Source organism: Mus caroli, chromosome 4 (genome assembly GCF_900094665.2).
Source record: "Mus caroli chromosome 4, CAROLI_EIJ_v1.1, whole genome shotgun sequence".
In the NCBI taxonomy this organism is placed as follows: Eukaryota; Metazoa; Chordata; class Mammalia; order Rodentia; family Muridae; genus Mus; species Mus caroli.
In genome coordinates, this window is record NC_034573.1 from 51,377,220 (window position 1) to 51,404,755 (window position 27,536).

General features: G+C 44.9%; 1 protein-coding gene across 1 annotated transcript; it reads right to left on the reverse strand.

Moving 5' to 3' along the window:
- Nucleotides 1–1,422: 1,422 nt before the first annotated feature.
- On the reverse strand, nucleotides 1,423–14,115 carry Txn (thioredoxin). The gene is made up of 5 exons (XM_021160675.1): nucleotides 13,896–14,115; nucleotides 9,440–9,544; nucleotides 8,471–8,530; nucleotides 2,825–2,890; nucleotides 1,423–1,633 (listed from the first exon to the last, which is right to left on the reverse strand). Exons 1-5 carry the CDS (start codon nucleotides 13,917–13,919, stop codon nucleotides 1,571–1,573), a joined length of 318 nt encoding a protein of 105 aa, XP_021016334.1. The 5' UTR covers nucleotides 13,920–14,115; the 3' UTR covers nucleotides 1,423–1,570.
- Nucleotides 14,116–27,536: the final 13,421 nt, after the last annotated feature.

A 27,536-nucleotide genomic window follows, 5' to 3' on the forward strand; every position in this document is an offset into this window, starting at 1 on the left:
ACTGGGCAATGCTACTCCAACCTTTTTCATGCTCGGATGGCTTCTGCACCAGCCTCTTCACCTTGGACCCTGGGTGCCTGTGTTCTCTGGAAAGCTGACTCCCTGGCAGTTGGTAGTTGGGAGTCCTTTTCATCTATCAAGTTTCAGCTCAGTCATCTCGCAGAACCCTACCCAACCACCTGATCGGGGGCAGGTTTCCCTGTTCTACTGTGGACAGTCTCCTGGTTCTTTTTGCCTCACAAAATGTACCTCGTATAGGCGGTCACTAGTTTCTCTGCTGTGTAAGGAGTATAGTCAAGGTCTTATTTACAACTATGTCAAGCCCGTAGTGCTTTGGACATAACATGTCCCTCACATCATTGACTCCAAATTCCCAATGTTTTTAAGAGGCAAGAAACTCAGACCCAAGCACTACCACACAATACTTGGATTGCTACAAATTACATTCTGGGGCCAAAGGTTCAAATCCCAACTGACTGAGTAGCTGGGTTGTTGGGAGCATTACTTAATCCTTCATTGCATGCCTGTCTTCACTTGGTGATTGGGAACTATAGCATCTATACCAGAAACATTTATTGCAAAGATTAATGGGATGCCTAGCATATGACTGAGAATTCTATGGCTCTCGTTATCAACCTGAAACTTGCCATGTCGCTGCAGATCCTGACCTTTCTCACTCGGTCTTCCCAAGTGCTGGAATGACAGGCATGTACCACCCACCACACCCACCTACAACCAGGCTTTTAAAATCAGTTTCCATTGTAATGTTTGCAGCCCTGGAGTGGGACATTGTATTTCAAGACAGGATTTCTGTTTTTGCTTTGGTTGTCCTAGAACTCATTCTGTAGACCAGGTTGGCCTCAAACTCATGGAGCTCTGCCTGCCCCTGCTGGGATTATCAGCATGCAGCACTACTGCCAGGCTTATGGAGAACTTGTGCCTCTCACTGTTAGGGTACTAGCAGCTAACTGTAATCTTTGGCACAGGAATCTCACGTCAGAGCAACAGTTTCACCACAAGTGAGCCACCAGTCACACTCATGGTCCGGACCATGTTTATTTATTAAGGTAAAATAACAACCCCCCCCCCCGCCCCCAGACTGAATAAACGAGATTTTCTACAATATTAAGTTTTTAAAAAAGATTTTAAAAAGTTTATGGGTATGTTAGCTACATGTAATGTACATGTACTTCTGACATCTTGGTGCCCATGGTGGCCAGTAGAGGACATCAGATTCCCTGGAACTGGAGGAACAGGTAGCTGCCGTATGGATGCTGGGAACTGAACTCGGGTCCTCTGCAAGAACAGGCAATGTTTTTAACGATTGAGCCACCTCTCCAGCTCCTATCTTTTGGCCTTAAAGCAGTGGGTTAGGGGACTAAATCAGGCCATTTCTCATTTACATTAAAACACACCAGACAGTTTTAAAAAGGGTAGAATTAATATTTTATTGTCATTTATAATCAGATGGCAGTTGGGTATAGACTCTCCACACTTCATAGTTTTTTGCAAATTAAAAAAGGTACAGGTTTCGAACAGCTGGTAGCTGGCTACACTTTTCAGAGCATGATTAGGCATACTCAGTAATAGAGGCTTCAAGCTTTTCCTTGTTAGCACCGGAGAACTCCCCGACCTGTTGAGAGATGAGAGGGCTATTAGCCAGGGCAGTGCCATTATTCTGTAAGAGGCTGTAATCTCAGAGAGAATGCAGAGTCGGGGAGGTTTAATTTAAGCTTTCTCAAACAAGTTTTTAAAAAAACAAACCAAAAAGTCAAACCAAAAGACAAAACTAATAGCAAAAATAAAGAAATCTGGAGAAACGCCAGGGTTCCAGCAAAATTTCCCCCAAACATAAAGACCTCTTAATTTAGTAAGAAGAGATGGCCTGCCCAGGTCTAAGTATGCTGTGTGGTATGAATATGAACTAGCTGTGGAGATTTTCCTACTGTTCTTTAACAGAAGAGCAATTTTCAATTAGGCACTGCATATTATGTATGTATGTTCAGGGAGACATTGCCTTTTCCTTTTTGAAACCAGGTCTTTCCTGGTGCCCAGCCTGGCCTCAGCCTCCCAAGTGCTGAGATTGCAACATCACTACAACTCTATCATCCTGAATGCAGACAGGGGAGACACTGCTTGTGTGGGCGTGACCTCAGTGCTTTCTGCATGTGCACTATATGTGATTTGGCTGAAGTGTTATTTCTGATTTTGTCTTAGATTCGGTCTTCCTTTGTAATCCAGGTTAGCTCATAAGTTACTATATATCCTAGGCTAACCTCAAACTTGCAGCAATCCTCCAGCCTTGGCCTTGTAAGCTCTGAAATACAAGCATGCAACAGCACACTAGGTTGTATATAGACATGAAATAGAAGATGACAGAACCCATCTCCCGAGTAACTCACTTCAGCCATTTCTGTGTTCTCTCTTCTCTTCTCTCTCTCTCTCGATGTTGAGGCAGTTTCTTTAACAGCCCTGGCTGTCCTGAAACTCACTTTGTAAACTGACCAGGGTGGCCTCAAACCAAAGGTGTGAGTCACCGGGGCTTACTACTCTGTACCCATTCTGACCTGAACTCTCAGCAATCTTCCAGGCTACTCCCAAAGTGTTGGGATTACAAGTGTGTGTGTGTGTGTGTGTGTGTGTATGTGCTCAACACCCAGCCCCAGATTTTTGTTTTTAAAGACATGACTTCTCTGTGTAGCCCTGGCTATCCTGGAACTCCAAGATCCATCTGTATCTGCCTTTGCCTCCCTGGTGCTGGGATCAAAGGTGTGCATCACTATGCCCAGCTCCAGCTGGTGCTCTTAAATCCAGATCTACGTACCTTTTGACCCTTTTTATAAAACTGGAAGGTCGGCATGCATTTGACTTCACAGTCTGCAGCAACATCCTGGGATGCAGGGAAGGTGGTCAGGGAGAGAGGATGAAAACAAGAATGTGAACATTAAATATAGATGGAAAATTCAAAAAAAGAAAAAAAATCCTCTTTTCCATTATATACCCCAAACTTCAGCCTCAGAACCTCTTAAGCACACCAACACAATTGCAGATAAAAGCCCACTGTGTTGCATTCTCAATTAAAATGTTTTACTAACATCTACCACCATTAATGGGCATTAATAAAAAGAATGCTAATGCAGTGGCTATTCACTGCACTGTTTATAATTCAATTAAGTTCAGCATGAAGAGGAAATGACATATTCTGCTCCTCAAAATTAGCAGGTCCTAGTTTTTTTGCTAATCTAAGTTTTTCCAGTTTTATTAAGGGGCAGGGTATATACAGATGATGACTGTAAGAGCTGGATAATTATTATTTGTTGATTCTGGGGCTGGAAGCTAGTGCTTTGCACATGCGAGGCAAATATTCTATAACTAAGCAGTATTTCTAACCCTCTGGATAGGATCTTGCCACATTGGCAAGGCTGGCCTGTGAATGAAAAACAAAACAAAACAAGGAGACTTGACTGCTCTTAGGTATGGTGGAGGAGAAGGTTTATTGTAGATAAAAGGTGAAGAGAGAGAGAGAGACAGACAGACAGACAGACAGACAGACAGACATCTGGGAGGTGGAGGGAAAAGCCAGGAGGCTAAAGGGTTAACAAAAAAAAGGACTGGGTAACCAAAATGGTTGGATTATATAGGGAAAGGCCGCTGGGGGAAGAGCAGCCATTGTCCTGACTGGAGAAGTTTAGGGTACGGGGCAGGCATGACGGGAGAATCTGTCAGCTAGGTCTGCTATGATATGTTAAATAGGCACCAGTTAGCCAGTTGCCCTGTTAGGTTTGAAACCTTAACTGCCTCAATTCAAGATCCTCCTGCCTCAGCTTCCTGAGTGCTGGGAGTATAGGTGTGTACACCATGATGCTGGGCTCAGGGCCACACATTCAATAACAACCCAAAAGTTACCCTTAGCCAAGCATGATGGCACACACCTATAATCGCAGCACTTGGGAAGTAGAGGCAGGGGCATGAGATGTTCAAGGCCATCCTTGGCTACATAGCTACTTCAAGGCCAGACTAGGCTCTAAGACCCTGACTTCCAAACAAACAATAAATCCTCGGATATGGACTTTGTACCCACCCACCCCTTTACCACCCCACAGCAGCCACTGTATGAATAATACTTTATTTGTTAAAGATCTTTTATTTTTATTTACGTGTGTTCTGGCTAGTTTTATGTCAACTTATCACAAGCTACGGTCCTCTGAGGGGAGGGAACTGTAGTTAAAGAAAATTGCTTCTGTTGCTGTAGGCAAACCTGTTTCTTAATCAGTGTTTGATGTGGAAGGGCCACAGCACACCGGTAGGTGGTGACACCCAGGCAGGGGTCCTGGGTGCTGGGAGAAAGCAGGCTAAGCAAGGCAGGAAGCAGTGTTCCTCCTTCACGCCTCAGGCCTCCCATCGCCTCCAGCTTCCTGCCCTGAATTCCCTTTGATGGACCGTGGCCTGGAAGAGTAACCAAAACAAACCCTTTCTTCAAGTTGCTTTTGGTCATGTGTTTCATCACACATCAGGAAACCCAACTAAGGCAGGCGTATATACCTGCAGGGGTCAGATTCCCTAGAACTGGAGTTTCAGGGAGCTACCTGACACCGGTGCTAGAATAAAACCCTAAAACCCGGGTCCTCTGTGTAAGCACTCTTAGCTGCAGAGCCATCTCTTCAGCCCCAAGTGAACCATACTTCAAGCAATTTGATCTGACCTAGAAATGGTGCCATTTCCCAATGCACTTCCAGTCCTCACGTACGAATGCCCCCCCGCCCCCACTCCTCCCACTCACCAATCCCACTCACAGAACTCTTGACTGTGCTTCGGTCTCATGACTTTTAGGCCATCAAGCTCACCAGCCCTGCCCACTCAGGGCAGACTCCATATGCCCCACCCGATAAGGCCCCACTCAGAGCTGCACTGTGTACTCAGCATGGGAAGAAAGCTGTTTTATAGCGCCCATGTATGTCCTACAACTTTTATCTTTTAGATTTATGTAGACTAGAGAACAAGATAGACCAGCAACAGCTTAACTCTTAAACAGTTAATTATTAACATATGGTTAATTAGTCTTGGCTTAAAACAATGTTTTAATCAATGTAGCTAATATATATTTGTACAACTTTACAGAGATGTTTCTCTCCTCCCTTCCTTTGTTTTAAAAACCATTGTCCAGATTTTCCTGCCTGTACTGTTTCAAAGCATCACCATAGATTCCCCAAATATACCAGCTTCAGACTGGGTTAAATTTAAATTGATGGGTTTTAACTATACCAAGCCAGCACCCATGAACACAACAGCACTGCCATGTATTAAAGTTTCCATGGACTTCAGTACTGCCTGCTGACAGTTCCGTTAGCATCCCAGGTCTGGACTCTGCCCAGCTAATGCTCCAAGGGCTGCAGTGCCTACACATAATGATTTGGAAGACCCACTTCATGTTTTTAGAACTTCACTCTATAGCCTGTGTCTCAAACTCTTGGGGATTCTACCACGTGCTACCACGTGCTGCCATCGTGTGTGAGCCTCCACACTCACACACAGCATGTGCTGGGATCCCAGGTGTGAGCCTCCACACTCACTCATACCATCCTGAGTTCTGAAAACACGATCCTGAGTTTCTCTCGTCATCCCCTCATTTGACCCAGGGTCACATCCCCACTTCCTGCTTTTTAAAAATAATCAAAAACATATCCAGAGAGCCTGGACATTTTGACAGCGTTCCCAAGTTCAGGAGGATGTAAAACAGCCTTTCATTTCCCAGCTGCCCTGTTGCAATCAGTCACCACCCTCTGCACACACCCCTGATAACTGCTCTCCTGCCTTCTCTTCTTAATGACCAATTTCTGACTTCCTGAGACTGTGTCACAGGGCTACAGTGCTAGGATAAGTCTCCTACAGTCACAGTCACAGTGACCACGTTTACTCATGTCACTTCTATTAACCAGCACCTAGAGTTCTGAGCAAAGCCAAAACACACAATATTTGAAAGTTTACAGATTTGTTTTTTTCATTTTTTTTTTGTTGTTGTTGTTTGTTTAATTACAAAACACAAATCTCACTTCCTTGGTCACCACTGGGCTATGATCGGTGGTGTCACTGTCAGAAGAACCCCCATGTCACTTTCTGTGACTGTAGTCATTTCCTTGTTTTCCTATACACTATGGGTGTAGGCCCAGTTGTCTATCTCAACTAGTTATAGGTACTCAGGTGTTTAAGGGACTTCTGTAAGGTTTTCTATGCCATGGTCTTTAGAGTATGGAACCCAAGTTAAAGGCCTCAATTTGGTCACAGGGTCACTTCAAGTTTCGAAAGACACCCAAACAGACCTGAAGGGGCTGTCATTGCATGCCCCCAGCTGCTGTACTTTGAAGGGGTCAGGACTGAGGCAGGGGCTCCTGTCCTCAGTTCCACAGGGCCTTCCTCTGCCTCCATCACCGTCTGTGCTGAAGTCCCTTCTCCATCCCTAGGGTGAGCGTTAAAACACTCTCACAGCTGAAACACAGGCAGAGGGCCCAGGAGGCTTCAGTACCTGTAGAATTATCTGACAGGGTCAACTGATCTAAACCAAGAGTAAACATCTCCTGGCTAATTAACCATATAGCAGTGGTTCTCAACCTTCCTATTGCTGCGACTCTTTAATACATTTCCTCAGGCTGAGGTGATCCCCACCATAAAACTGCTACTTCATAACTAATTTTGCTACTGTAGAGACTCGCAATGTAAATATGTGTTTCCCGATAGTCTTAGGCAGCTATGTATGAAGAGGCTGGGGATGGGTGCCACAGACAGACTAAGTTTGTAAAAACAGAGAACAAGAATTTTCTTCCCCCTACAAGCAGGTTATACTCTCATCTTCCTCCCTAACTCTATTAGAAGAGTAACTTCTTAGCCATTTTACAAAGACTAGTGACAGACAATTACAATGGAGTATCCCTTAGTCAAAATGCTTAGGAGCAGGTGTGTTTCAGGGTTTCTAGGTTTCATAATATTTGCACAGACTTTACTGCTTGGTCTCTGATGCCTAACATTCAAAACTGCTTGGATCTCAGACCACTTTGGATGTTGGATGCTCACTACCTATAAAAGCAGTCACGTTCCACCAAGTATTTAGGAGCCAGGCACTCCAAAGGCTTCATAATTACGGTCTTGCTCAATCTGGATTGTGACACTGGACAACACTGCCATTTAGAGGATGAAAGCAAGGCACAGAGAAACAACCCAAGCAAGCCTCCACTGTTCATAAGGGGACAGGCAACCAGCAGTAGGGGCACGGGGTCCATCTCTTCTTGTACCACTGTAGGCTCAGAAGAAAAGCCGACTGAGGGTACAGCATAGGTAAATGAAGAAGCGAAGCTTGTAACTATGGTTTAGTCAGGTAGGAAAGGACAGGCCGGGGAGACACAGGCCAGAAAGTGTACTGAGGAAAGCCATGCTGGGGATACTGGGAGCTGGGTGCCTGAAGAGGACCTCTGAACATTTCATGTGACCCTCCCGAACCTTTGCCAAGCTGTTGGCTAGGTACAGAGATCTCATTATAGACTGAGAACCGGGGTTGAAGAAGATGGGAGATTAGCTTAAAGCAGAACCCAGTGAGACCAATACTTTTGCAGCCACCCCATTCTCTAACTTCTTTCTGTCCCAGGGCAAGTAAAAGCACTCACGCATCCTTCCCTCAGGGCCCTGGTGCTCCATACCACATAGGCCTTTCCAGCCCAGTGGCCTGTGTGAGAGCAAAGAGCATATGCTAAGAAGCTGGGGAGAGTAAGAACCAAGGGCAGAGGAGGTATGTTTCCTCATTTTAAATACTGGCTCTGCAAGAACAAGTCTTCTCTGTTTCAGCCCATCCCTAAAGCAGGGCAGCATGGGAAACGGGAGAGGAACGATATCAGTATGTGGAAAGTATACAGAACAGAGCTGAGTGCACAACAGGCATGAACTTGCTAAATAAAGCCAGGCTGTGAGTTTCCCCTTAAGTTCCCCCAGCTCTCTAAGGCACCAGGGAGACTCTAATGTTTGTTGTAATGCCAGGGCTTTCTCACCGATTCTGACCAAGCATATGAATAACAATATTCTTTTCAGAAAGAGCCTGTGGATACAGTTCCCACACACGAGAAGTTCAGAGCACCTCAACAGTGGCCTCACAATTCCATGATGCCACCCAATCTACTATCTCTTAGAGCCAAAGTTAACTTATTTTCAGTGATCATCTCAGAGCGGGGGTAGAATATAGGCCTGTGCACCACAATGGCCCCCACAGGCTCAGAGGGGTGAGATGCTTACTTTAGATGTGCAAACACAGCGCTCGGAGTGTCTAGGACCACACCCATAACTGGCACATGCCCTATTCTTCCGAAATAGAACTTCTTAGAGTCCCACTTCTAGTATTACTAGACGTTTTTATTTTAAAGAACAGGGTAGACTCTGTGAACAGGCAGGCCACCGTGAGGTGTTTGGTAGCATCCGATTTCGTACTACGTACCTGGCAGTCGTCCACATCCACTTCAAGGAACACCACATTGGAATACTTGTCACAGAGGGACTGGAAACAGTCAAACAAACCAAGAAGCGTTAGAACTGGATAACAGCATTCAACATAGTTAAGCGTCTTCAAAGGAAATGTAATAGAGATTAAATATTTATTTAATGTTAGCTTATGCATATGGGTGGTTTGGTTACATGGATGTCTGTACACCATGGGTGTGCCTGGCGTCTGCAAAGGCCAGAAGAGGGCGCTGAACACCCTACAAGAGTTATAGAAGGTTGTGACTCTCCCATTTGGGTGCTGGGAACCAAACCAAAGTCCCCTGGAAGAGCAGCCAGTGCTCTTAACCACTGAGCCATCTCTCCAGCTCCATACACTTATTTTGAAAGTACTTATTTTATTTGTTATTGCATTATTATTGATGTAAATATGTACAGGTGCGTGTGGAAGTCAGAGAGCAACCTCTGGGAATTGGTTCTGTCTTTCCAGGGTGGGTTTTGAGGCTCAAACTCAGATCCTCAGGCTGGCAGGGTGAACCATAAGTGTCTTTTTTTTTTTTTTTTTTCCCACTGAGCAATCTTACTAGCCAGGTCTAAAAATTCAGCCTAGAGATGAAGCAAGCGCCAGGGACACAGCTGTCTCTCAGTCAAGTGTTCCTAAGAGTAAAGTAATTCAGCACTGTAACTTTGAAGGCCGAATTTCACACTAGGCCCAGGTATCGAATCAGGGAAGTGGGGGAATCCTGGGGCAGGGGACAAAATTATTTAAGACAACAAAACTCCCAAAAGTTGTCCTCAATGAACTATATTATGTAAGTTTCCAGGCTAGTACTACTTTTAAGTCAATGAACGACACAGGAGAATAAAATAAAGCAAACAGCAAACCCCTCGAACCCATTAAATTTCAATCCTTTTCTCTGGCTTGGGTCTACCACCCAGCCTCAAAGCTCACTGCTCCTCCACTCACATGGAAGAAGGGCTTGATCATTTTGCAAGGTCCACACCACGTAGCAGAGAAGTCCACCACGACAAGCTTGTCTCCTGCGGCGGCCAGGGCCTCCTGAAAAGCTTCCTGAGGAGGGAGAAAGAAACATCTGTGTTACATATCATATACTTTCACTTTCCGTGAGATGTGGCCTTTAAACCCAGCACTCACTCTGGAGGCCAACATGGTCTACCACAGTGGCCAGTTCCAGGCCAGTCAGTGAGACCCCCCACCCCCATATCCTCCAAAAAGACCCAAGCAAACATGCAAATCAGCAACAAAGAGATATTAAGTACAAAAGATGAGGTTCAGCTCTTAGGGCCTATCTTTTAATCCAAAGCAACCACATAAAGTGGACTGAAAGGAATCTTGCACACAGTTGGCATTATTATACTTGATCAGGTGATATAAGCAGAGTGTATTGGTCTTCGAGTCTTCAGGAATATTTATAAAATATTAGGAACTGCCTAATCTGAGGGTAGCGGTGGTGTATGGACCCAGGGCCTGGCACCAGCCTCTGAGTTACATCCTTAGCACATAACTAACATTTACACTAAATACAAGAAAGGGAAATAGGCATTTGTGGTAAAAATGTTTACCCTTTAAAACCAGTCCTGTGATAGACAGTGGATTCTTAGGGGGTTGGTGAAAGGAGCCTTAAAAACTGAAGAAGCTCCACAAGAAGACACAGTTAAGCAATGGGGAAGTCACAAGTTACTTAACCAAGGGTCAAATGAAGGCAACACTTACTGTATTTGTCTAGAGTAAAACATGGGAAAACCTCTGACCCCAAGGCAGAGTCCAGGAGAGCAGTCTCCTACTCAGCTCATCACTAGCATAACGTTGTGTGTGTGTGTGTGTTGCTGTGTTAAGATTTAATTTGTGTGTGTATTTGCTGGTGCCGAGAGGGGTCTTGGGATCCCCACCTAGAGCTGGAGCCATGGGTAGTGGGTACTGCCTGAGGGTCTCTGGAAGAGTGGATAGCACTCTTAACCACCACGCCAGCACTCCAGCCCCTTCTGTGTGCTTTAACCAGGGCTGATAGAGTTGGGATCTTTCTGGTTTATCCACCTTTGGCTTTTGCCCTATGGATCAAAACTCTGTTCTTTACACGAATCCAAGTTTTGGTTTCTCAAGAAGGAATTATTCTGTCATATGAAATCCCCAGCAAAAATGATAAAAAAAAAAAAAAAAAACCTTCACTGCCAACCTCTCTGAATTATTTACTAAAAGCCTTGAGACTGTAACCCTAGGAACCTAACAGTCTAGTCACCAGGGACTCATTCAAACCACCATTAGTCATGTCTAGTGACCAAAACCCAAACCAGGGCAACAAAGATGAATCAAAGCAACACACACAAGTTGTATCTGAAGCCAATATTTCCTTCTGGGAAAAATGCTGGTCAAATTATTTAGCAGAAACTAAGACAAATTAAGATTCATATTAGATCTGGTCCAACAAAGGAAAGTAAATATCTTATAACCACACACACACCCCTAGTTAAAACCTAATGCATTTTCATGGGGGTATACTTACTTTAATTTTAATTTATATTTATTGTTTCTTATATTTGCATTTATTTATTTATGAGTATCAGTGTTTATGTCTGCATGTATTTATGTACATCACTTGTGTGCCTGGTGTCCTAAGAAGCCAGAAGAGGGTATCAGATGCTCTGGAACTGGAGTTACAGATGGGTAAAAGCTCCCATGTTGGTGCTGGGTATTGAACCCCACCCTACCCTATGAAAGAACACCCAATCCTCTTATCTGCTAAGCCATCTCTTTGACCCAGGATACAGTTTTTAATTTCTATCTCACATTTTTTTTTTTCTTTCAAGGAAAACAATCACATATCATTTCTGAGAACACTACAGAATGGCTACGACAACTTCCAGAGACCTCTAGTCAGACCTGCCCATCGAGTCCATGTCTGGGTGTGAAGAGCACCAAGGGTTAGGGTCAGGCGGTGGGAATGCAGGGCAGAGCAATGGAAACCACTGTTCCCAACCACCACTGGTTGTTGCAGATAATTCTCACACAAAACCTCCCCTTACATAATTATCAGAGGCCACAGCACCTATTCTTTATTGTAAGACACAGGTCAAGATGGTATGGCAGGCTGCTCTGATGACACCCACATCTGGACCACGATTGATCCTCAGTAAGAAAAGAGTCATTCCAGAGCCAGAGCTGCTGGAAACACGCCAGGAGGAGGAGTCTCTAGGGAGCGGCCTGGACCTTTCTCCTTAGCAGTCACCTGGGGTACCGATCCACATCCGAGGGTCCTTAGCTGGGACCTGAGTCCCAGTTGATGAGATTACATGACAAAACAGGGCAAGCTGCATCTCAAAACACTCTCAAGGTTTACCCCCAAAAGCTATGAGGCAAAAACCAAGCAACACTACTCAAAATCCTGAAAATTCGGCTCACAATCCTAATTTCAGGCTTCAGTGAACACCAATTACAGAGGCAGGGATGTGCAAACTTCACGAACAAGTTTTCTTCTGCCGATCTGTATTGGCTTGAAGAATATTTATTCAAAATTATCTACTAAGAAGCATATCACAATTTTTAGCTCTAGAAACCAACAACCACAACTGGCAAGTGTCGCCAGCACTGACACCAATCACCTGGAGACAAAACAACACACCTGGAGTAGACTGCAGCAGATGCTATCATCTCTTTTCTCAAACATACCCAATTCAGGGGCTGGCAAAATGGCTCAGCACATTAAAGTGCTTGCCACCAAGACCGACGACCTGAGTTCAATACCCACGACCCACAAGGTACAAGTGAGCCAACTCTCTCAAGTTGTCCTCTGACCACTGCCAGTGGATGCCCCACCACCCCTATAGGTGAATGTAAACCGAAACAGAAAGCCCTCAACAACAAAACCATATTCAGCAAATAATAAAGTGTTCTTTGCTTTTTTTTTTTTTTTGAGACAGCCCAGCCTCCTGAGCGCTGGGGATTAGAGGCATGAGCCAACGCCTTGGTCTAACACGTGGTCTGTGAAGCACTGAGCAAAGTGTGTGTGTAGTTCAAGAAATAATTTTATTCTTAAAGATAAGTAAACACAGCAAATCAACTGTTGATTTCTGAGCCATTATATCATAGCCTATTATTCCACTCCTGTGTGGAGATTTGACCCCAGGGGCCTTTAACTCCCACACAGTCGTCAGAAATAAGGCTATTTTACATAGTTTAATTAATCAACTTAAGCCCATCACATGAAACTTATGTGTATTCAGTTTAACTTCTGATTCTGGGAGACTCCGATCAGAGCCTTGGTAGCAGGCTTTTGGGACCCAAGCTTTTTCCGAGTAACTGGTTTCCTGGCACCAATGTACACCACTCCTATTGGAATGGCAAAGGTTCCATAAGTAGGTCAGTTTGAACAGATAAGGATCCAACTGGATGCTGGGACTAATATGACTGGTAGTGGGTGAGCCAACTTTTGTACTGAGACCCAACCAGGTGCTCAAAACTGGAGGGCGCGGACCTGTCTTCCACGGATTTCCTAGTTTAAGGGTGAGCCAGTCTTTCACACATCAATTCCCACCCCCAACCTCCTTTCACTTTCCATTTTATAAATATTCCCCGAATAGTTACAGTGTAACAGGCTCTGGGTTTCCCAATTTGGAGGCTATTTTGGTTCTCAGTAACTTTCGAATATGGTAACAGTTTTTCCCTTGGGTATTATTTTTCTTTTCCCAAAGGTCAGAACCACCAGGACTTTGTTCTTGACTACTCCCTGGGGGAGAGCCCTGGTTTCAGCAAAGCCCACTTATGGAGGGTCAATCACTGAAACCTTAAGGTTGCGAGGCCCCGGGGCCAGACATTGGGGACTGAGTCATTCCAAAGCCAGAGCTGCCGGAAACACGCCCTGCGACGCAGGAGGAGGAGTCTCTCGGGCGCGGCCTGGACCTTTCTCCTTAGTAGTCACCTGGGGTACCGATCCGAGGGTACTTAACAGGGACCCGAGACCGACCCTCATGCACCGACCCGGCCTGTGTCCTCTAGGCGGCAGGCCACTGATGGAGGGAAACTAAGGCCGAGCCCGGCAGTACAACACATCCGCGCGGCGTATGACACCGCGTACGCGAGAAGTGGCGGCTCTCCATCTTTTCCTAGAGACCCTAAATCCTGATTCAGTTGGGGCACGGGGAGTGGGGGGGTGTCACTGGAGGACCCCGGTCCATCTCTTCACCTCCACCAGATTTGGGCTGGCGGTAGGGAGTGCAGCTCCGGGGACCCAGGTGCTGCCTAAGAGTGCATCTCCTGTACCCGGCGTTCCAGGGTCCCCTCGTCCCCTCCCCCAGGGCATGCTCCACCGCCGAGGGCGCACACAGGCCCTGGGCCGCTAAGCCCGTGGGGACACCGAGAGTGTCCTCTTCAGCACCGCGGGATGTGCGCGGCGCCCGGGCATGCGTACCTTGCTCTCGATCAGCTTCACCATTTTGGCTGTTGCGGGGAGGGAGCCACACGCGTCTCAGCAGAACCAGATGGAAATGGATCCAAGGCGCCCAACGGAGCTTGCAACCGAGTGTGGCGCCCGCCTTCTCTTTATAGAAATAGGGCGGAGCGCAGCAGGGCGGGGCGGACGGGCACTCGCGGCGGGGACGCGCTTCCCGCCTCCCGCGTCCGCCAAGGCGCCCGGGCAGGCCGCGCCTAGACCACGCCCCCAAGAGGTGGGGCGGTTTTCCAGGGGGCGGAGCCAGAGCCGGCTACTTGAGCAGCTTGGGGACTGTCCTCGCGCTGGCCTCTTCTCCTGGCCTCCCCGCCCCACTCTAAGCTGCCGAACGAGAACCTTAGCTTATAAGGGGCGGAGCTAGCACAGGCTCCTGGAGCAGCTTCGGGTTTTTCAGTCTCCAGATGCCGCGCGGCAGCTACCCCTTAGAGCGAACTTCCAGCTGCCTCAAGGGCACTTTTACAGCGCACAGCGCCGGGGTAGTTCACGGTCCTCTCTCACACCGTGGAGTCCCTCTGTAATCACACTGCCCATGTCCCAAACTAGACCTAAGTCAGATACTTCCAGACTGGGGCTGGGGACAGTCCCTAGGACTGCCCAGGCAGAGGTGTATCCTTCGACTAGGGCGGCCATGCTGCAGTTCGACTCAAAGTGCTGAGTAACGATGACCAGGAAGTGTCTCAGTGCGCGTCCTCGCCAACTTTCTGGGTAGTTCTTTGCCACTTCTTTCTCCTCTCTCTCTCCTATTCCTTAACCTTAACAGGTGAACCTGCTACTGGGAGAGGCACAGAGCCGTTTAGAGCCCCGTTCTGTGCCCCCATGCACATGCAGGCATGATAGAGATCGGATAGTCTAGCTCCCGGCATTGTCTTGAAGGATTTAAGGGCTTGAAAACTGACTGAGGACAGCGTTTGGCCCATAAGGAAGCACTCAATGAATTATTCTAATTATAGTCATCGCGAGTGCTAATTAAGCTTGCGTGGTGCCATGTGGGGCCTTGCTGAGTTTGGCTGCCTTGTATTTACAATGACAGTATAGGCTTTGAGGAGATTTTTCCGCCTTGGGAGACGATGCCAGGAAGAGTCTTCTTCAGTGATAATTGAGATGATGTTCAGGAGGACAGGGCATGGTGGAAGCTAAGATTCTTAAAGGTGGCTTTGTGCAGCCACAAGGCCAGAGTGCCGCTGTATGTTCTGGTGAGCAGCTTAGGTGGAGACTGGACAGAGCCAACATGCTGGGAGGAACTCACCAAGCCTGCATTTGTAGAGCCGATCTATCTAGATAAATCTACTTCGAAGTGAAGCACGGGAGGCTAGTGAAACTGTGTCTCAGCCACCCTACCCCTACCCACTGGCTTCCCTTGTTCAAAACATTTAAAATACCAGAACCAGTTGTGCGATGTTTTTGAAGGGCTGAGGAATTCAAGTAATGAGTGAGGATGTAGACAAGAGGGAGTGTTCTGAACATAGCCCTAAACTGCAGGTGGATGCTGCCCTGAAGGCAGTAGCCTTCCCTTTAGGACAACTGAGGCAGAGAGGAACCCCAGGCAGATGAGCAGAATCTATTAATTCTCTTTGCAGCTGTCGGGTCTTTTCAGTCCAGCGACATTCCAGGTTCCTGGCTTTTTGGTAGTCAAACACTGACCTGAACTTGAAAGGGTTCCTCCCTTAGCTGGCACCTCTCCACAGACCCTCAGATGTCCACTGATTCTGTTAGGGAAGACCTGACTCCCTGGCACCTGTACAGTACCAATACAAGTAAATGTGGGGGATATCACCAGTAAGAGAATGAAGAACTGGGAGGTCAGAGTGTGTGTTAAGATTCACAGCTCTGCATGTCTGCTCTCCTGTCTGTATCCCCACTTAAGTAGCTCTGTCTCTCTAGGGCAGTTTATTTAGCTTTTCTGTGCCCCAGTTTCCCTTGCGAAATGAAAATAATACCACCGTATGCTGAAGGTTTGAGTTACAATACTGTATGTGTAAAGAGCTGAGAAATGTGTCCACTGCTTAGCACCATGTGAAACAACCACGTGAACAGCGACAGGCTGTAATACTGAACGGCATCTGTTTGAGATGAGGGCAGAGAGCTGGGGTGGATGGGGCGACTATAAAACAGGTGTTAGTCTTGAGTAATCAGGAAGTTGGCAAAAAAGAAAACAAAACCAAACTAAAAACCACAGATGCTGAAACATGAGTCTCAGAGGAAAAGGGCTGTTTTTTTGTTTTTTTGTTTTCTTTTCTCCTGAACAGTGGAAAGATGTGAGCTGAACCTGTCCTTCAGCAAGATCCCTGTGTATAGCGGCATGGAAAATGGTCCTTAGAATTTTAGTTGTAAGGAAGTGACAATTCTGTTTGGACAGTGGTGTGCAGAGGAATTTTGTGAGACCAGAAATGGAGAATTCATTTGTTCAGAGCAATGCGGGGCAAGAGGGAAGGATGTGAAGTCTTCCCTTTGAGGAATTGATTCCATGTTCTCATCATTATTCCCATTTGCAAAGAAATCTAGCTCAAATGGATTTAAATAGGAACAAATTTCCGGGTCCTAAAGCTATCCATTACAGGAGCGCCATCTATCTTAATTGTCGGTGTCTGGTGGGATGTTTCTCTCGCCGAAAGGCCGCCCAGGCTTCGGTTCCTCTAGCCCAGTTTCTCTGCAGGAAATATGCTTGCTCCAGACTGAACCTGTTGGGAAATATGGTGGTCTTATGGGTTTGCTTTTTTATGCCTCTGCAAAGGGAACTTCTTGCTGTATTCTGAGAATCTCAGAATGGTCCTGGCCAGAGTCCATCCTCCTGGCCAACATTTAATTAAAGCTTGCTTCAAATTTGGCTCAAAAATTATGGAACTGGTCTTCCTCTCATGATTCTCAGGTTTCACGGCACAGCAAGGGAGCTAGGTGACACAGCAGAGTCCTCAGCCACTCTGAGATAGACTCAGAGAAGCATGGCCTTTTAAGACAGAGCTTTGGAATCTGGATTTGGCAAAACAGCCCGTCAGGTCCATTACAGTTGGATCAACCTTGACCTTGAGGTTTTCATCAAGAGTCCAGCATAAGTGAAATTTAAAAACTTGTCTAGCAGTACAGTTGGGTTGAAGGTAAATGGGAAGTGACATAAACTGAATCAGAAAGTAACACAGAGTGGGGTAGAAGGAAGAGTAACAAACAGACGTGCAGAGACAATCATTGCTGCCCAAAGGAGCTGGGCGTGTCTTGCTGTTCCTTTCAGTGGCCCTGAGTCTGCAGATATTATCCTTCCTGTTAAACAGGGATGGGGGTAGGGGTGAAAGTTCGAGGAGGTGATTCATAGGCTCTGTTCAGAGGACACCAGCACCATTGTCAAGCTCTTTCATAGGTCCGTTAGCACTTCTTGGGTCACCAGTTTAAAAAAAAAAAAAAGAAACCTAATATGCTAGGTTATAAACTCCATTTATGGTACTTTAAATGTTAACTCTTTAGATGTTAAAACTAATTTACACCTAAGATAGCATACTTTCAGGGTTAAGTATTTTATTTTATGTTTTCCTCTTTCTTTTTCTTGAGACATAGTCTTACTATGCAACCCTCCTTAGCTATGTAGACCAGGCTGGCCTCAAATTTAAAGAGATCTGCCTACTCATACTTCCTGAGTGCTGGGAATTAAAGGCATGTGCCTATTCCTAGAAATGCTAACTATTTTAAGGTGAAAATTACATGTACATGCACCTAGACAGAAATGTGTACACACATACATACACACACACACACACACACACACACACACACACAGGGGCAGAGAGGAGAGAGAGAGAGAGAGAGAAAGAGAGAGAGTGCTTTCTATCTAACAGAGAGCTGTGAAAAGTCTTGCAGAGATCTGTGAAAGGATATATATTCCAGTGGGAAATTGTCATATCAAGAAAATGAAACTAACATGGATTATTTAAACTAATAACGATTGGTCCTTATCTAAAAACAAGTGGCAAGGCAAATCACACAGTAGGGAAGACTGATCAATATATGCATCTAACAAGGCTTTAATCCAGAATATATAACGGCCTCTTGTAACTCAATAAGACAAGCAGCAAGTAAAAGCTTGACATACATTTCTTGTGTGTGTGTCTGTGTGTCGGGAGGGGGGAGGAGGAGCCATGTGTGTGTGTGTGTGTGTGTGTATAATTAATATGCATTGATCAGAAAGCTGCTCAATATCATTAGCCATCAAGCAATTTCAAATTAAAGCCACATTGAGATTTCATATACATTCAGTAGACTAGGTTAAATTTTAGATAGAGGGAGAGAACTGGACTAGCTGGTATTCACACATTACTGATGGGAATGTGAGCTATCATAACTATGTTGGGAAACAGTTTTCCACATACATTTGTTTTTGTTTTCAAATGAAGCAAAACACACATTTGCCATGTGACATGGTAATCCTAACTCTAGATTTTACCTAAAAGAACTTGGAATGTAGTCACACAAAGAACTGCCTATGAATATTCCTAATACCTTGCTCATCAGAGTCCCAAACAACTCAAATGTCCACCATTAAATGAAACCATAATAAAGGTGATATATCCTTAGGGTCGAATACTTAACAACGAAAAGGAGTGAGCTGCTTATTACATACACAGTCAGAGATGAACATTCATATATGTTGAGTGGGAGATGCCAGACATTGAAGCTTTTAAGAGCTATTTATAGAAGTTGTAAAATAGGTCAGTCTATAGGTACAATGCAAAATCTATACTCTTCAGGTTGGGAACCACAGAGAGGAACAGAGAAACAGCTGGTAATATAGGTCTATGTATTTTCTACAGCTCAAGGAAAAAAATGCATTAAAGTGGATATATTTTATTACAGGCACAAATTATACCATCAATAATTAATAACATAAAAGTAAAATCTTTGGTTAATCTTTTTAGGCACAGAAACTGCCTTCAAGGCCCAGAAAACACATTGACATGTGACGAAGATGAGATACATTTAAACATGGAGGGCCACACAGAAGGTAAACATGGCTAACTGGAAGAAAGATTGTAGAGCAGATTGCCTTAGTCAGGGTTTCTATTCCTGCACAAACATCATGACCAAGAAGCAAGTTGGGGAGGAAAGAGTTTATTCGGCTTACACTTCCATACTGCTTGCTGTTCATCACCAAAGGAAGTCAGGACTGGAGCTCAAGCAGGTCAGAAAGCAGGAGCTGATGCAGAAGCCATGGAGGGATGTTCTTTACTGGCTTGCTCAGCCTGCTCTCTTATAGAACCAAGACTACCAGCCCAGAGATNGTCCCACCCACAAGGGGCCTTTCCCCCTTGATCACTAATTGAGAAAATGCCTTACAGTTGGATCTCATGGAGGCATTTCCTCACCTGAAGCTCCTTTCTCTGTGATAACCCCAGCTGTGTCAAGTTGACACAAAACCAGCCAGTACACAGATAAACTTTGAATAGCTATGATTGTGGCTTTAAGCAAGGTAAGGATGTTACATGGATATAATCTAAGTAAATGCTCTGCCAGGTTTACCCTAAATCCAGGGTCACAGAGTTGTTAGTGGGTCACAATGTGTTAGTCACCTCTAGCACTGAGACAAATAACAGGAATAAATGACACAGAGAAGAAAGTTGTGTTTGGCTCCTGGTTTTCAGAAGATTCAGTCCATGGCTGACTCCTGATTTTATGCATGTTGTATAGACCTCCATAGTAGGGAACATGTGGAAGAGCAAAGCCACTCACTGTAATGAACACAGGAAGCAGAAAGAGGGAGAGGAGGGAGCATGTGCACTCCCACCTAACTTCCTTTACACCCGGTGTAACAGTTAATTTTGAATGTCAACTTGACTGGCTTAATAAACATGTAGCACATTAGTGAGGAATACCTATCAGTGTGTTTGTGAGGACATTTCCTAAGAGAAATGACTTGAGTGTAGGTGGTACCATCCCCTAGGCTAGGGACTCAGACAAAAATGAGCCCAAGGAATACAAGAACCTCACCATTTTCTGCTTCCTGATGCATCCAGATGTTAGCAGCAGCCCTGTGCTCTTACCACCATAGATCAGAGGCACTTCCACTGTTGTGATGGGCTGCACCCTCAAAAGAGCCCAAATAAATTCCTCCTCCCATAAGCTGTGTCTTGTCAGGCATTTGTCACAGCAGTGGAAAAGAAAAAGAGAGATCGCAGGTGTCATCTGAAGGGTCCACTACCTCCTACCAGTATCTCAGGATGGGGGCCAAACCTGTAACACATCGGCCTTTGGAGACCTGTCAGATCCAAACTGTAGGAACCATTGAAGAAATACTTCATGGGTGGGATACTTCTAGTCGAATCCTTATCAGTAAGAGGGAAATAAAGGGAGGAAACAGTTTAAAAAAGGATCCTAAGTAACATTGTCGGAAATGAGGGCCTCATGATTTTACTGAAGACAATCTCTATTCTATACAGCACTCAGAGAGGATGGTCATGGAAAGTTGTTAAGTTTGCCGAGTTAAGGGGAGTATGTCTGAGTTCATAATTGCTAACTTGGAAACACACACACACACACACACACACAGAGCCATGTGTGGCAGTATACTCTTATTAAACTTCTACCACTTGGGAGGCTGACACAAGAATTGCAGAGGTTCAAGGTGATCTTCCAGGACCTACTGAGTTAGAGGCTAACCTCACCTCCAGGAGACCTTGTTGTAAAGAAGAAAAGGAAAGCAACAACAACAGGAACAAGCCATGGATCAGGGAAGTAGTTTAGTCGTAAAGCACTTACTTGATCATTATGGGAGTCAGAGTTCCATCCTTAATGCCCCCCAAACAAAGCAAAACCCTAAATGTGAGAAACAGAAAAGAAAAAGAAACTGTAGTTGAATGAAAGTATCCTGACTCTAGTAAAACTTTGTTTTTCATCATGGCTTTCTTTCAGTGTTGACCAAACTGAGTATAAAGACACCAACAGACACGCTAATGAGGAAGGGAAAAGCCCATAATGCCTCAGCCCTAGACAACTACAGATGGCATGTCCAGAGTGGGAGAAACAGGCTTCCCTAGAAAAGAGCCCCCCCCCCTTGGTTATCCAATACCAATGGCCAGCTCTAAAAGCATAAATGTACAAGTAACATTAGAACAATGATGCAATCATAATCTCAAATATAAGAGATTATAATAAAAATGGCTGTAGTCAAACAATAGCTAACACACACTTTAAAGACAAAGTGATTAAAGTAAGATAAAAATGCCAACAACTTTCAATCCAGGTTCAGCCCTGATTTATTTGTTTTTAATTTTGATTTAAAAGAATTAGCTTTACGTTAAGAACTGTAAGAACCCTTTTGTTTGTTTAAAAGTAATGTGTGTGTGTGTGTGTGTGTGTGTGTGTGTATGTGTGTGTGTATACCTGTGTGTGTGTAAAGGCCAGAGGTCAACCTCAGATATTCCCCAGAAGCTGTCTACCACATTGGTTGAGACAGGGTCTCTCACTGCCAAGACCTTGCTGGTGGTCACACTAGCTGGACAGCAAGCCTTAGTGATCTGCCTGTCTCTGCCTCCCCTGGTCCTAGAATTACAAGCACATAGCACTATGCTCGGCTTCTCCACGTGGGCCCTGGGGATCCAGTTGGGGTCTTCATGCTTGGATGGCAAGCACTTTATCAATGTAGCAACCTGAGCTCTCATGTTTGGATTCTTACTTGCTATAGGAATTGCCGTCGCTTAGTGTTATATTCCAGAGCAATGGGCGAAGCTCTGGCTTATAAGTGAAAATCTGCAGAGCCTGTGTCCCCTGTATAATCACCACCTTCAACCTCAGCAAACTACCTATCATATTGGTCAAGAAGCTTCCAGATGCTAGACATAGTTATATGCCTGCACTTCTAACCCTCTGAAGCTGAGGCAGGGGGATTGTGAGTGCAAAGTCATACTGGACTATATGGAGAGAGTTCCCAATTCAAAAAGCCAAAAAAGGTGACAGACATACCCAAATCCCCACCAGTCTCAGATACCTACACCAAGGTATGGATTTCATGATGCAATCTGCCTCCTTCATTATCTGGGGAGAGCAGATGGGGCCGTATTTGTCATTCAGATGACTAAACTGCTTCATCACACTGCCATGGAAACTGGTGAATCAGCATGGTCTCCCATTCAACATGAAGATATATTATTCTTGGGAAATAAGGCAGTTAATAACAATACAGTCAAAGGTAGAAATTAACAATGCCAATAATGTTAATAATGGCTTCAGTGTTCTTACATTTAACAATAGTAAGGCTATTTCATAGGAGAAGGATTTGGTTTGATTTATAAGAACTGATCAAAGGACAGGAAAAATCCTACCAGCAGAGGGCTTTGTCTATGCCAAAATTGTGTAATATTTAATACTATTATTGTATGTGTGCTTGTGTACCTGTACCTGTGTGTGTGTGTGTGTGTGTGTGTGTGTGTGTGTGAGTGTGCACACGGAGGTCAGAGGAGAACTTTTGGGAGGGAGATGGTTCTGTCCTTCCACCATGACTTTGTGACCTGGATTCAGGCTTGTGTAGTATTTTTACCTTCGGCTCTGTAATCCTTAATACTGAAGCCACATAACGTTCCAGAGTTGCCTTTACTTTAAATAGAGCTCAGTTAGGCAGGAAAGACCACATGATTTTCCTTCCACCAGGGACCAGACGAAAACTTCCAGAAACCCTATTCTCACACTTAGACTTTAGGCGGTGGTACCACCTGCTTTCCCGTGCTTGCTCCATGATAGTCTCATTGCTGGAGGACACACACAGGTCTTTGTAGTGGGTGCTGAGCTCTGCATGATCAAAGGTCAGAACTGTGAGTGAGAGCGGCTTACATTGCATGGTGTGTTCTCACAAAATTCCTTAGAAGTAGGCTTGGAAACTGTCCTAGTTTGGGAGCAAAGAGCAAGGAGACTGAACTTATTTAATACGTATCTGAAATTCAGAATAACTCAAGCTTCCTGTACTTTGATATCATAGCTGTGAACTCTATGTCTGAGTGTCCTGTTGCTACCGGTACTACTGCTCCTGCAGACTTGCTACTCAAGTGTTTCCTGGTTCTCTAGATAAATAGATACCGGAACTACTGACAATTAACACAGGAGCGTGAGATGAGAGATGCCTATGTCAAAAGCCCTTGTCTCAGGTATGATGGAGACAAGAAAGTTCCCAGTAGTATCTTCAGCGTAGCTAGAGGATGATGGCTTCTGTCTTCCACCAAGAACTTAAGGTTCTCAAACATGGAATCGTGAGGTTCAGGTACCTGCGGCAGCGGCGGCAGGAAACCAGGGCTTATCTCACTGCCTCCTCAGTCTCTATCCCTCATCTTTGCTGTTGTGTGGAGGCTGGTGAGTTGGGGATCAGGTGTGGTTTCTATAATCTCCTTGTAGGTAACTAAACAAATCCAGATTCGAGTGAGGTTAGTTCAGGATAGGGCACGTGACTTTATCTGGGCCGATGAGATGAGAGGAACGTTTGCTTCAAGGGTCTGGAAAAGTTTACGCGATTCCCGAGACCTACATAGAGCAGTGATCTTGGGAAGCAAGGAGATGGCTCAGCAGGTAGGGCAACAGTGCTCTCAATCCTGATTACTTAGATCCCTGGGAAACCACATGGTGGAGAGAACCAATTCCTGCAAGTTGTCTTTACTTCTACACTTGCACCACGACATGCCTGCACACACACACACACACACACACACACCCCAGATAAAATGATAGGTTAGATGACTTAGCAGTTAGGAGTGCTTCCTTCTCTTCCAGAGAACCCAAGATGGGTTTCCAGCACCCACATTATGTGGTTCACAATTGTCTGTAACTCCAGATCCAGAGAAGACCCTTTTCGGACCTCCATAGGCACCTTTGTACATATGGCATGCCTAGATACAGATATACATACATAAATAAAAATAAATCTAAAATATAAATTAATAAATTAGCAAAATTTGGTCTTGGAGTGTAACTTGGTGGTAGGGTACTTGTTTAGCATTCTCAAGGTTCCGTGGTTGATACCTACCACACACACACACACACACACACACACACACACACACACACACACCAGAAGAGGAGAAATAAACTCTCTCATCTTTATCCTCATCAAGATTGCTTTGTGTGTACTGGTGAATCCAGGAGACCCTTCAGACATCTTGCTTCCAGCCTCAGATGATCACAGAAAACAAGGGCAGAAGACATCTTGAACATCACTGAGGATGGAGCTGGACCACTGATGAAGTTCTCAGAGGCCTGCCTTATGCCTGGACTCAGATTTGTGTTTGACTTCTACAGTTCAAGTTGGGCATTCTGATAGTTAGAGCCAAGAAAACCAAGTGGGAGAAGGGCTCATGAATATGTTCACCACCTTTATTAACTCTTCACTTATTGAAATCAGAAAGGTTAGCATAAAGTGTTTCAGTTGAACTAGAAATTATTGCGATTATAAAATTATGAGGTGAAGATCACTATTTAAATGAACGCAACACAAACCACCAGAGAGCTTTTTCATTAGGCCAGAGGAAGAGACGGTTTATAGTTACTCCCAGAGTCTTGTTCTTTTTGCATGGATGCCAGGAGGAGGAGCCAGTCGCTGAGGATGTAAGTATTCTCTGAGGACAGAAGGATGAAGTTTACATTTCTGGGCAGGCTCTCAGGGCAAACCAACACATCGCCTTCTTTCTTCATGTGGTGGACAGCGGCTGCACTAGCTAGCTTCTTTATTTTCAGAGGTGGGATGTGGATGGAGCTAGCATCCTGTTTTCTCTGTGTCACTCTCCCTTAGCCTGTGCTCTGTAACCCTGTAAGAACCAGCCACTCACCTGATGCCATCGATGACACTAGGCCCCAAAGGTGGGAATGTGTCCTAAAGCCACTCCAGCTCTCACAAGAACATTCTCAGGTCTCTCCGGGAATGATGCAAAAGAGATGCTCTTCTTGGAGTCTTTCTTAAAGGGACCCTCATGGGTCACTTGAGAGGCCCAGTTTGTTTTTCTGAAGCTTGGATGGAGGGACTCTCCAGCAGCTTTGCTTAAGGTAGAGCTGTGTTTTGGCTATTATGGCTTTAGGGATGAAAGCCTGGTTCTCTGTGTGGTGCTGGGAGGAGGCATATGTGACTATAAGCATGATATAAATTAGTTGATGGCCCTAATCTATCATATATCAAAAGTTTACTGGGAATGAAAGCATAGTGTGCTAAAATGTTTAGCACACAAATAGTGTTTATTTCTTACAGGGCATTGCTTGATTGCCCCTCATCTACTGGTGTGTCCTTTTTCTGGTTTTTGTTTTACATTTATTTATTTTCTCTTTGTGTGTATATTTTGCCTACAGGAATGTATAAGCATATACATACATATATGTATATGTGTGTGTCTGTTGCCGGAGGAGATCAGAAGAGGAGGTGGACTCCTTGGAACTGGTTGGGAATAATTGTGAGCTGCCATGTGGGTCTTCTGCAAGAACAAGTGCTCTTAACCCCTGAGCCACCTCTCCATTTCTCAGTCACAAGGCTGGTAAATGACAGAGCCTTGACACAGACTGGGTGATTCTCCAAATAAGACGATACAGGTGCAAGCGAAACTGAGTGCCAGGAGAAAGGGCACTGTACAAGGGTGACCAACCCCACCTCCTGGTTTCCAGCTCTCTTTTAATTGTTGTTGTTGGTTTTTTAAGTCCAATGAAAAGCATTTAGAATTCCTAAGGGGGAAAATGCTCATCTTATTAGTTAAAAAGTGTGAACTGAGCCCAAAACACCTGTGTTTTCCTTTTCCTGTTGCCAAGTGATCTGTGAGCGTCCTTAGACCAATAAACTATTGAAATTTATGCCGAGCATAATTAATTATATAATTTCAGCTTCTAGAATTTATTTCCATTTAAAATTGGCTCATCGTGCTGGGGGTATTTAAAAGGCTGAGAGGGAAAAGGGGTGAGTAGGTAATTATAGCCTTATAGTGGAGTCTTCTGTGAATCATATCTTCCACAGTGTGAAGTCTCTCAACCCATTATTATCAACTCTATTAAATACATTTGGAATTAGGCACTCGGTCATTCAGCTCCAGGTGCTGAGCTCCTAGCTGGTGTCAAGAAGGCCTCTGGGCTTTGGGGACATGATAATGACTGGGGAGATAAAACCCTTTGAATTCATGTTGCTGATATCGTAGTGCACTAGTGTAGGGCACTTGTGCCTTAGCTTCATCAGGTGGTTAATAGTTTATGGTACACAATATGTGTTACAATCAAGCACATCATCGACTTCATGAAATGGATATGGCACTGTATAGATAAGAAAATGGAGGCACTGCAGTATGAAAGAACTTGCCCCAAATCCCACAGCCAGAAACAGCCAAGGCTTACTCATAAAAGGCTCGGGTCCCGAGTGTGTACACTCACCCGTTGTAATTTATCCCTCCCTCCTTAGATGTGGTGACTTGAAGGGGGTTATCACAGCTTCTGTCACCACTGCACAGTTGGCAAAGGCTGGAACTCTCCAGATTCCTGATTGCTTCCATCACCATAGAGAATGAGTTTGCCTGAGGACTGTGCAGACTCTGGAGAAGATGCGAGTTGGCCTGTTGTCTATAGACATTCCCCAAAGAGAAGGACACTGTGATCCAACACTGCCTGCCCAAGGTGACACTATCTTCTTGGAGACAAGGAAGATCTGTTATCACATGTCCCAGATTCAGGGGAACAACGTGTCCACTCCATATACACTAAAGTACTTATTCTCAGGACAAGATATGATATATCTCATTTCGGAAAGTTAATGATGGCTCAATTTTCCTGACCCTATCTTCTCTGGAGTTGAGATGTGTCTTATAGATGTATTCTTTTATAATTGATGTGAGCGTGGCTGCCTGATGATATTGCACTTGATCACAGCTGTTTGTGTATATCCATCCTCCTCCCAGTGCTGGGGGAACCCCGGGACCTCACATATGCTAGGCTGGTGCTGTGTCACTGAGCTGCCTTCCAGCTCCGGCTCATATTTCAGTTGAGTTAAAAACACTGTTGGCGGGCTGGAGAGATGGCTCAGCAGTTAAGAGTACTGACTGCTCTTCCGAAGGTCCTGAGTTCAAATCCCAGTAACCACATGGTGGCTCACAACCATCTGTAACAAGATCTGACGCCTTCTTCTGGTCTAAAGACAGCTACAGTATACTTACATATAATAATAAATAAATCTTAAAAATAACCACTGTTGGCACTGCATTTGCTGGGTTGTTTGTTGATTGTGATATTGTGATATTTTCCTGGTTCTTGCCTGTTGACATCTGATGCTAAGATCATTTTTTCAGAGAGAGAGAGAGAGAGAGAGAGAGAGAGAGAGAGAGAGAGAGAGAGAGAGAGGAGGTAGCTAGGAGTACAATCGCATACAGCACTGCAGTCATGCTAAAAACTGTTGCGTTCTTCCTGAAGAACGGTTATTGTCCCTGTCTGAAACTACCCCCCCCCCAAGGCTAATTCCCGTTCTATGGTCAGCAGTCATTTTGTGGAAATAAGCATCTATTTATAAGGTACAGTTAGCTCCCCATATTGCTGCCATGTCTGTCTTGAAATATGACAAAATTTACCCACAGGTTAGATACCTTTAAAACTCAATTTAGACCTGAGTCTTAGGTTTGTAAATTATTATGCACA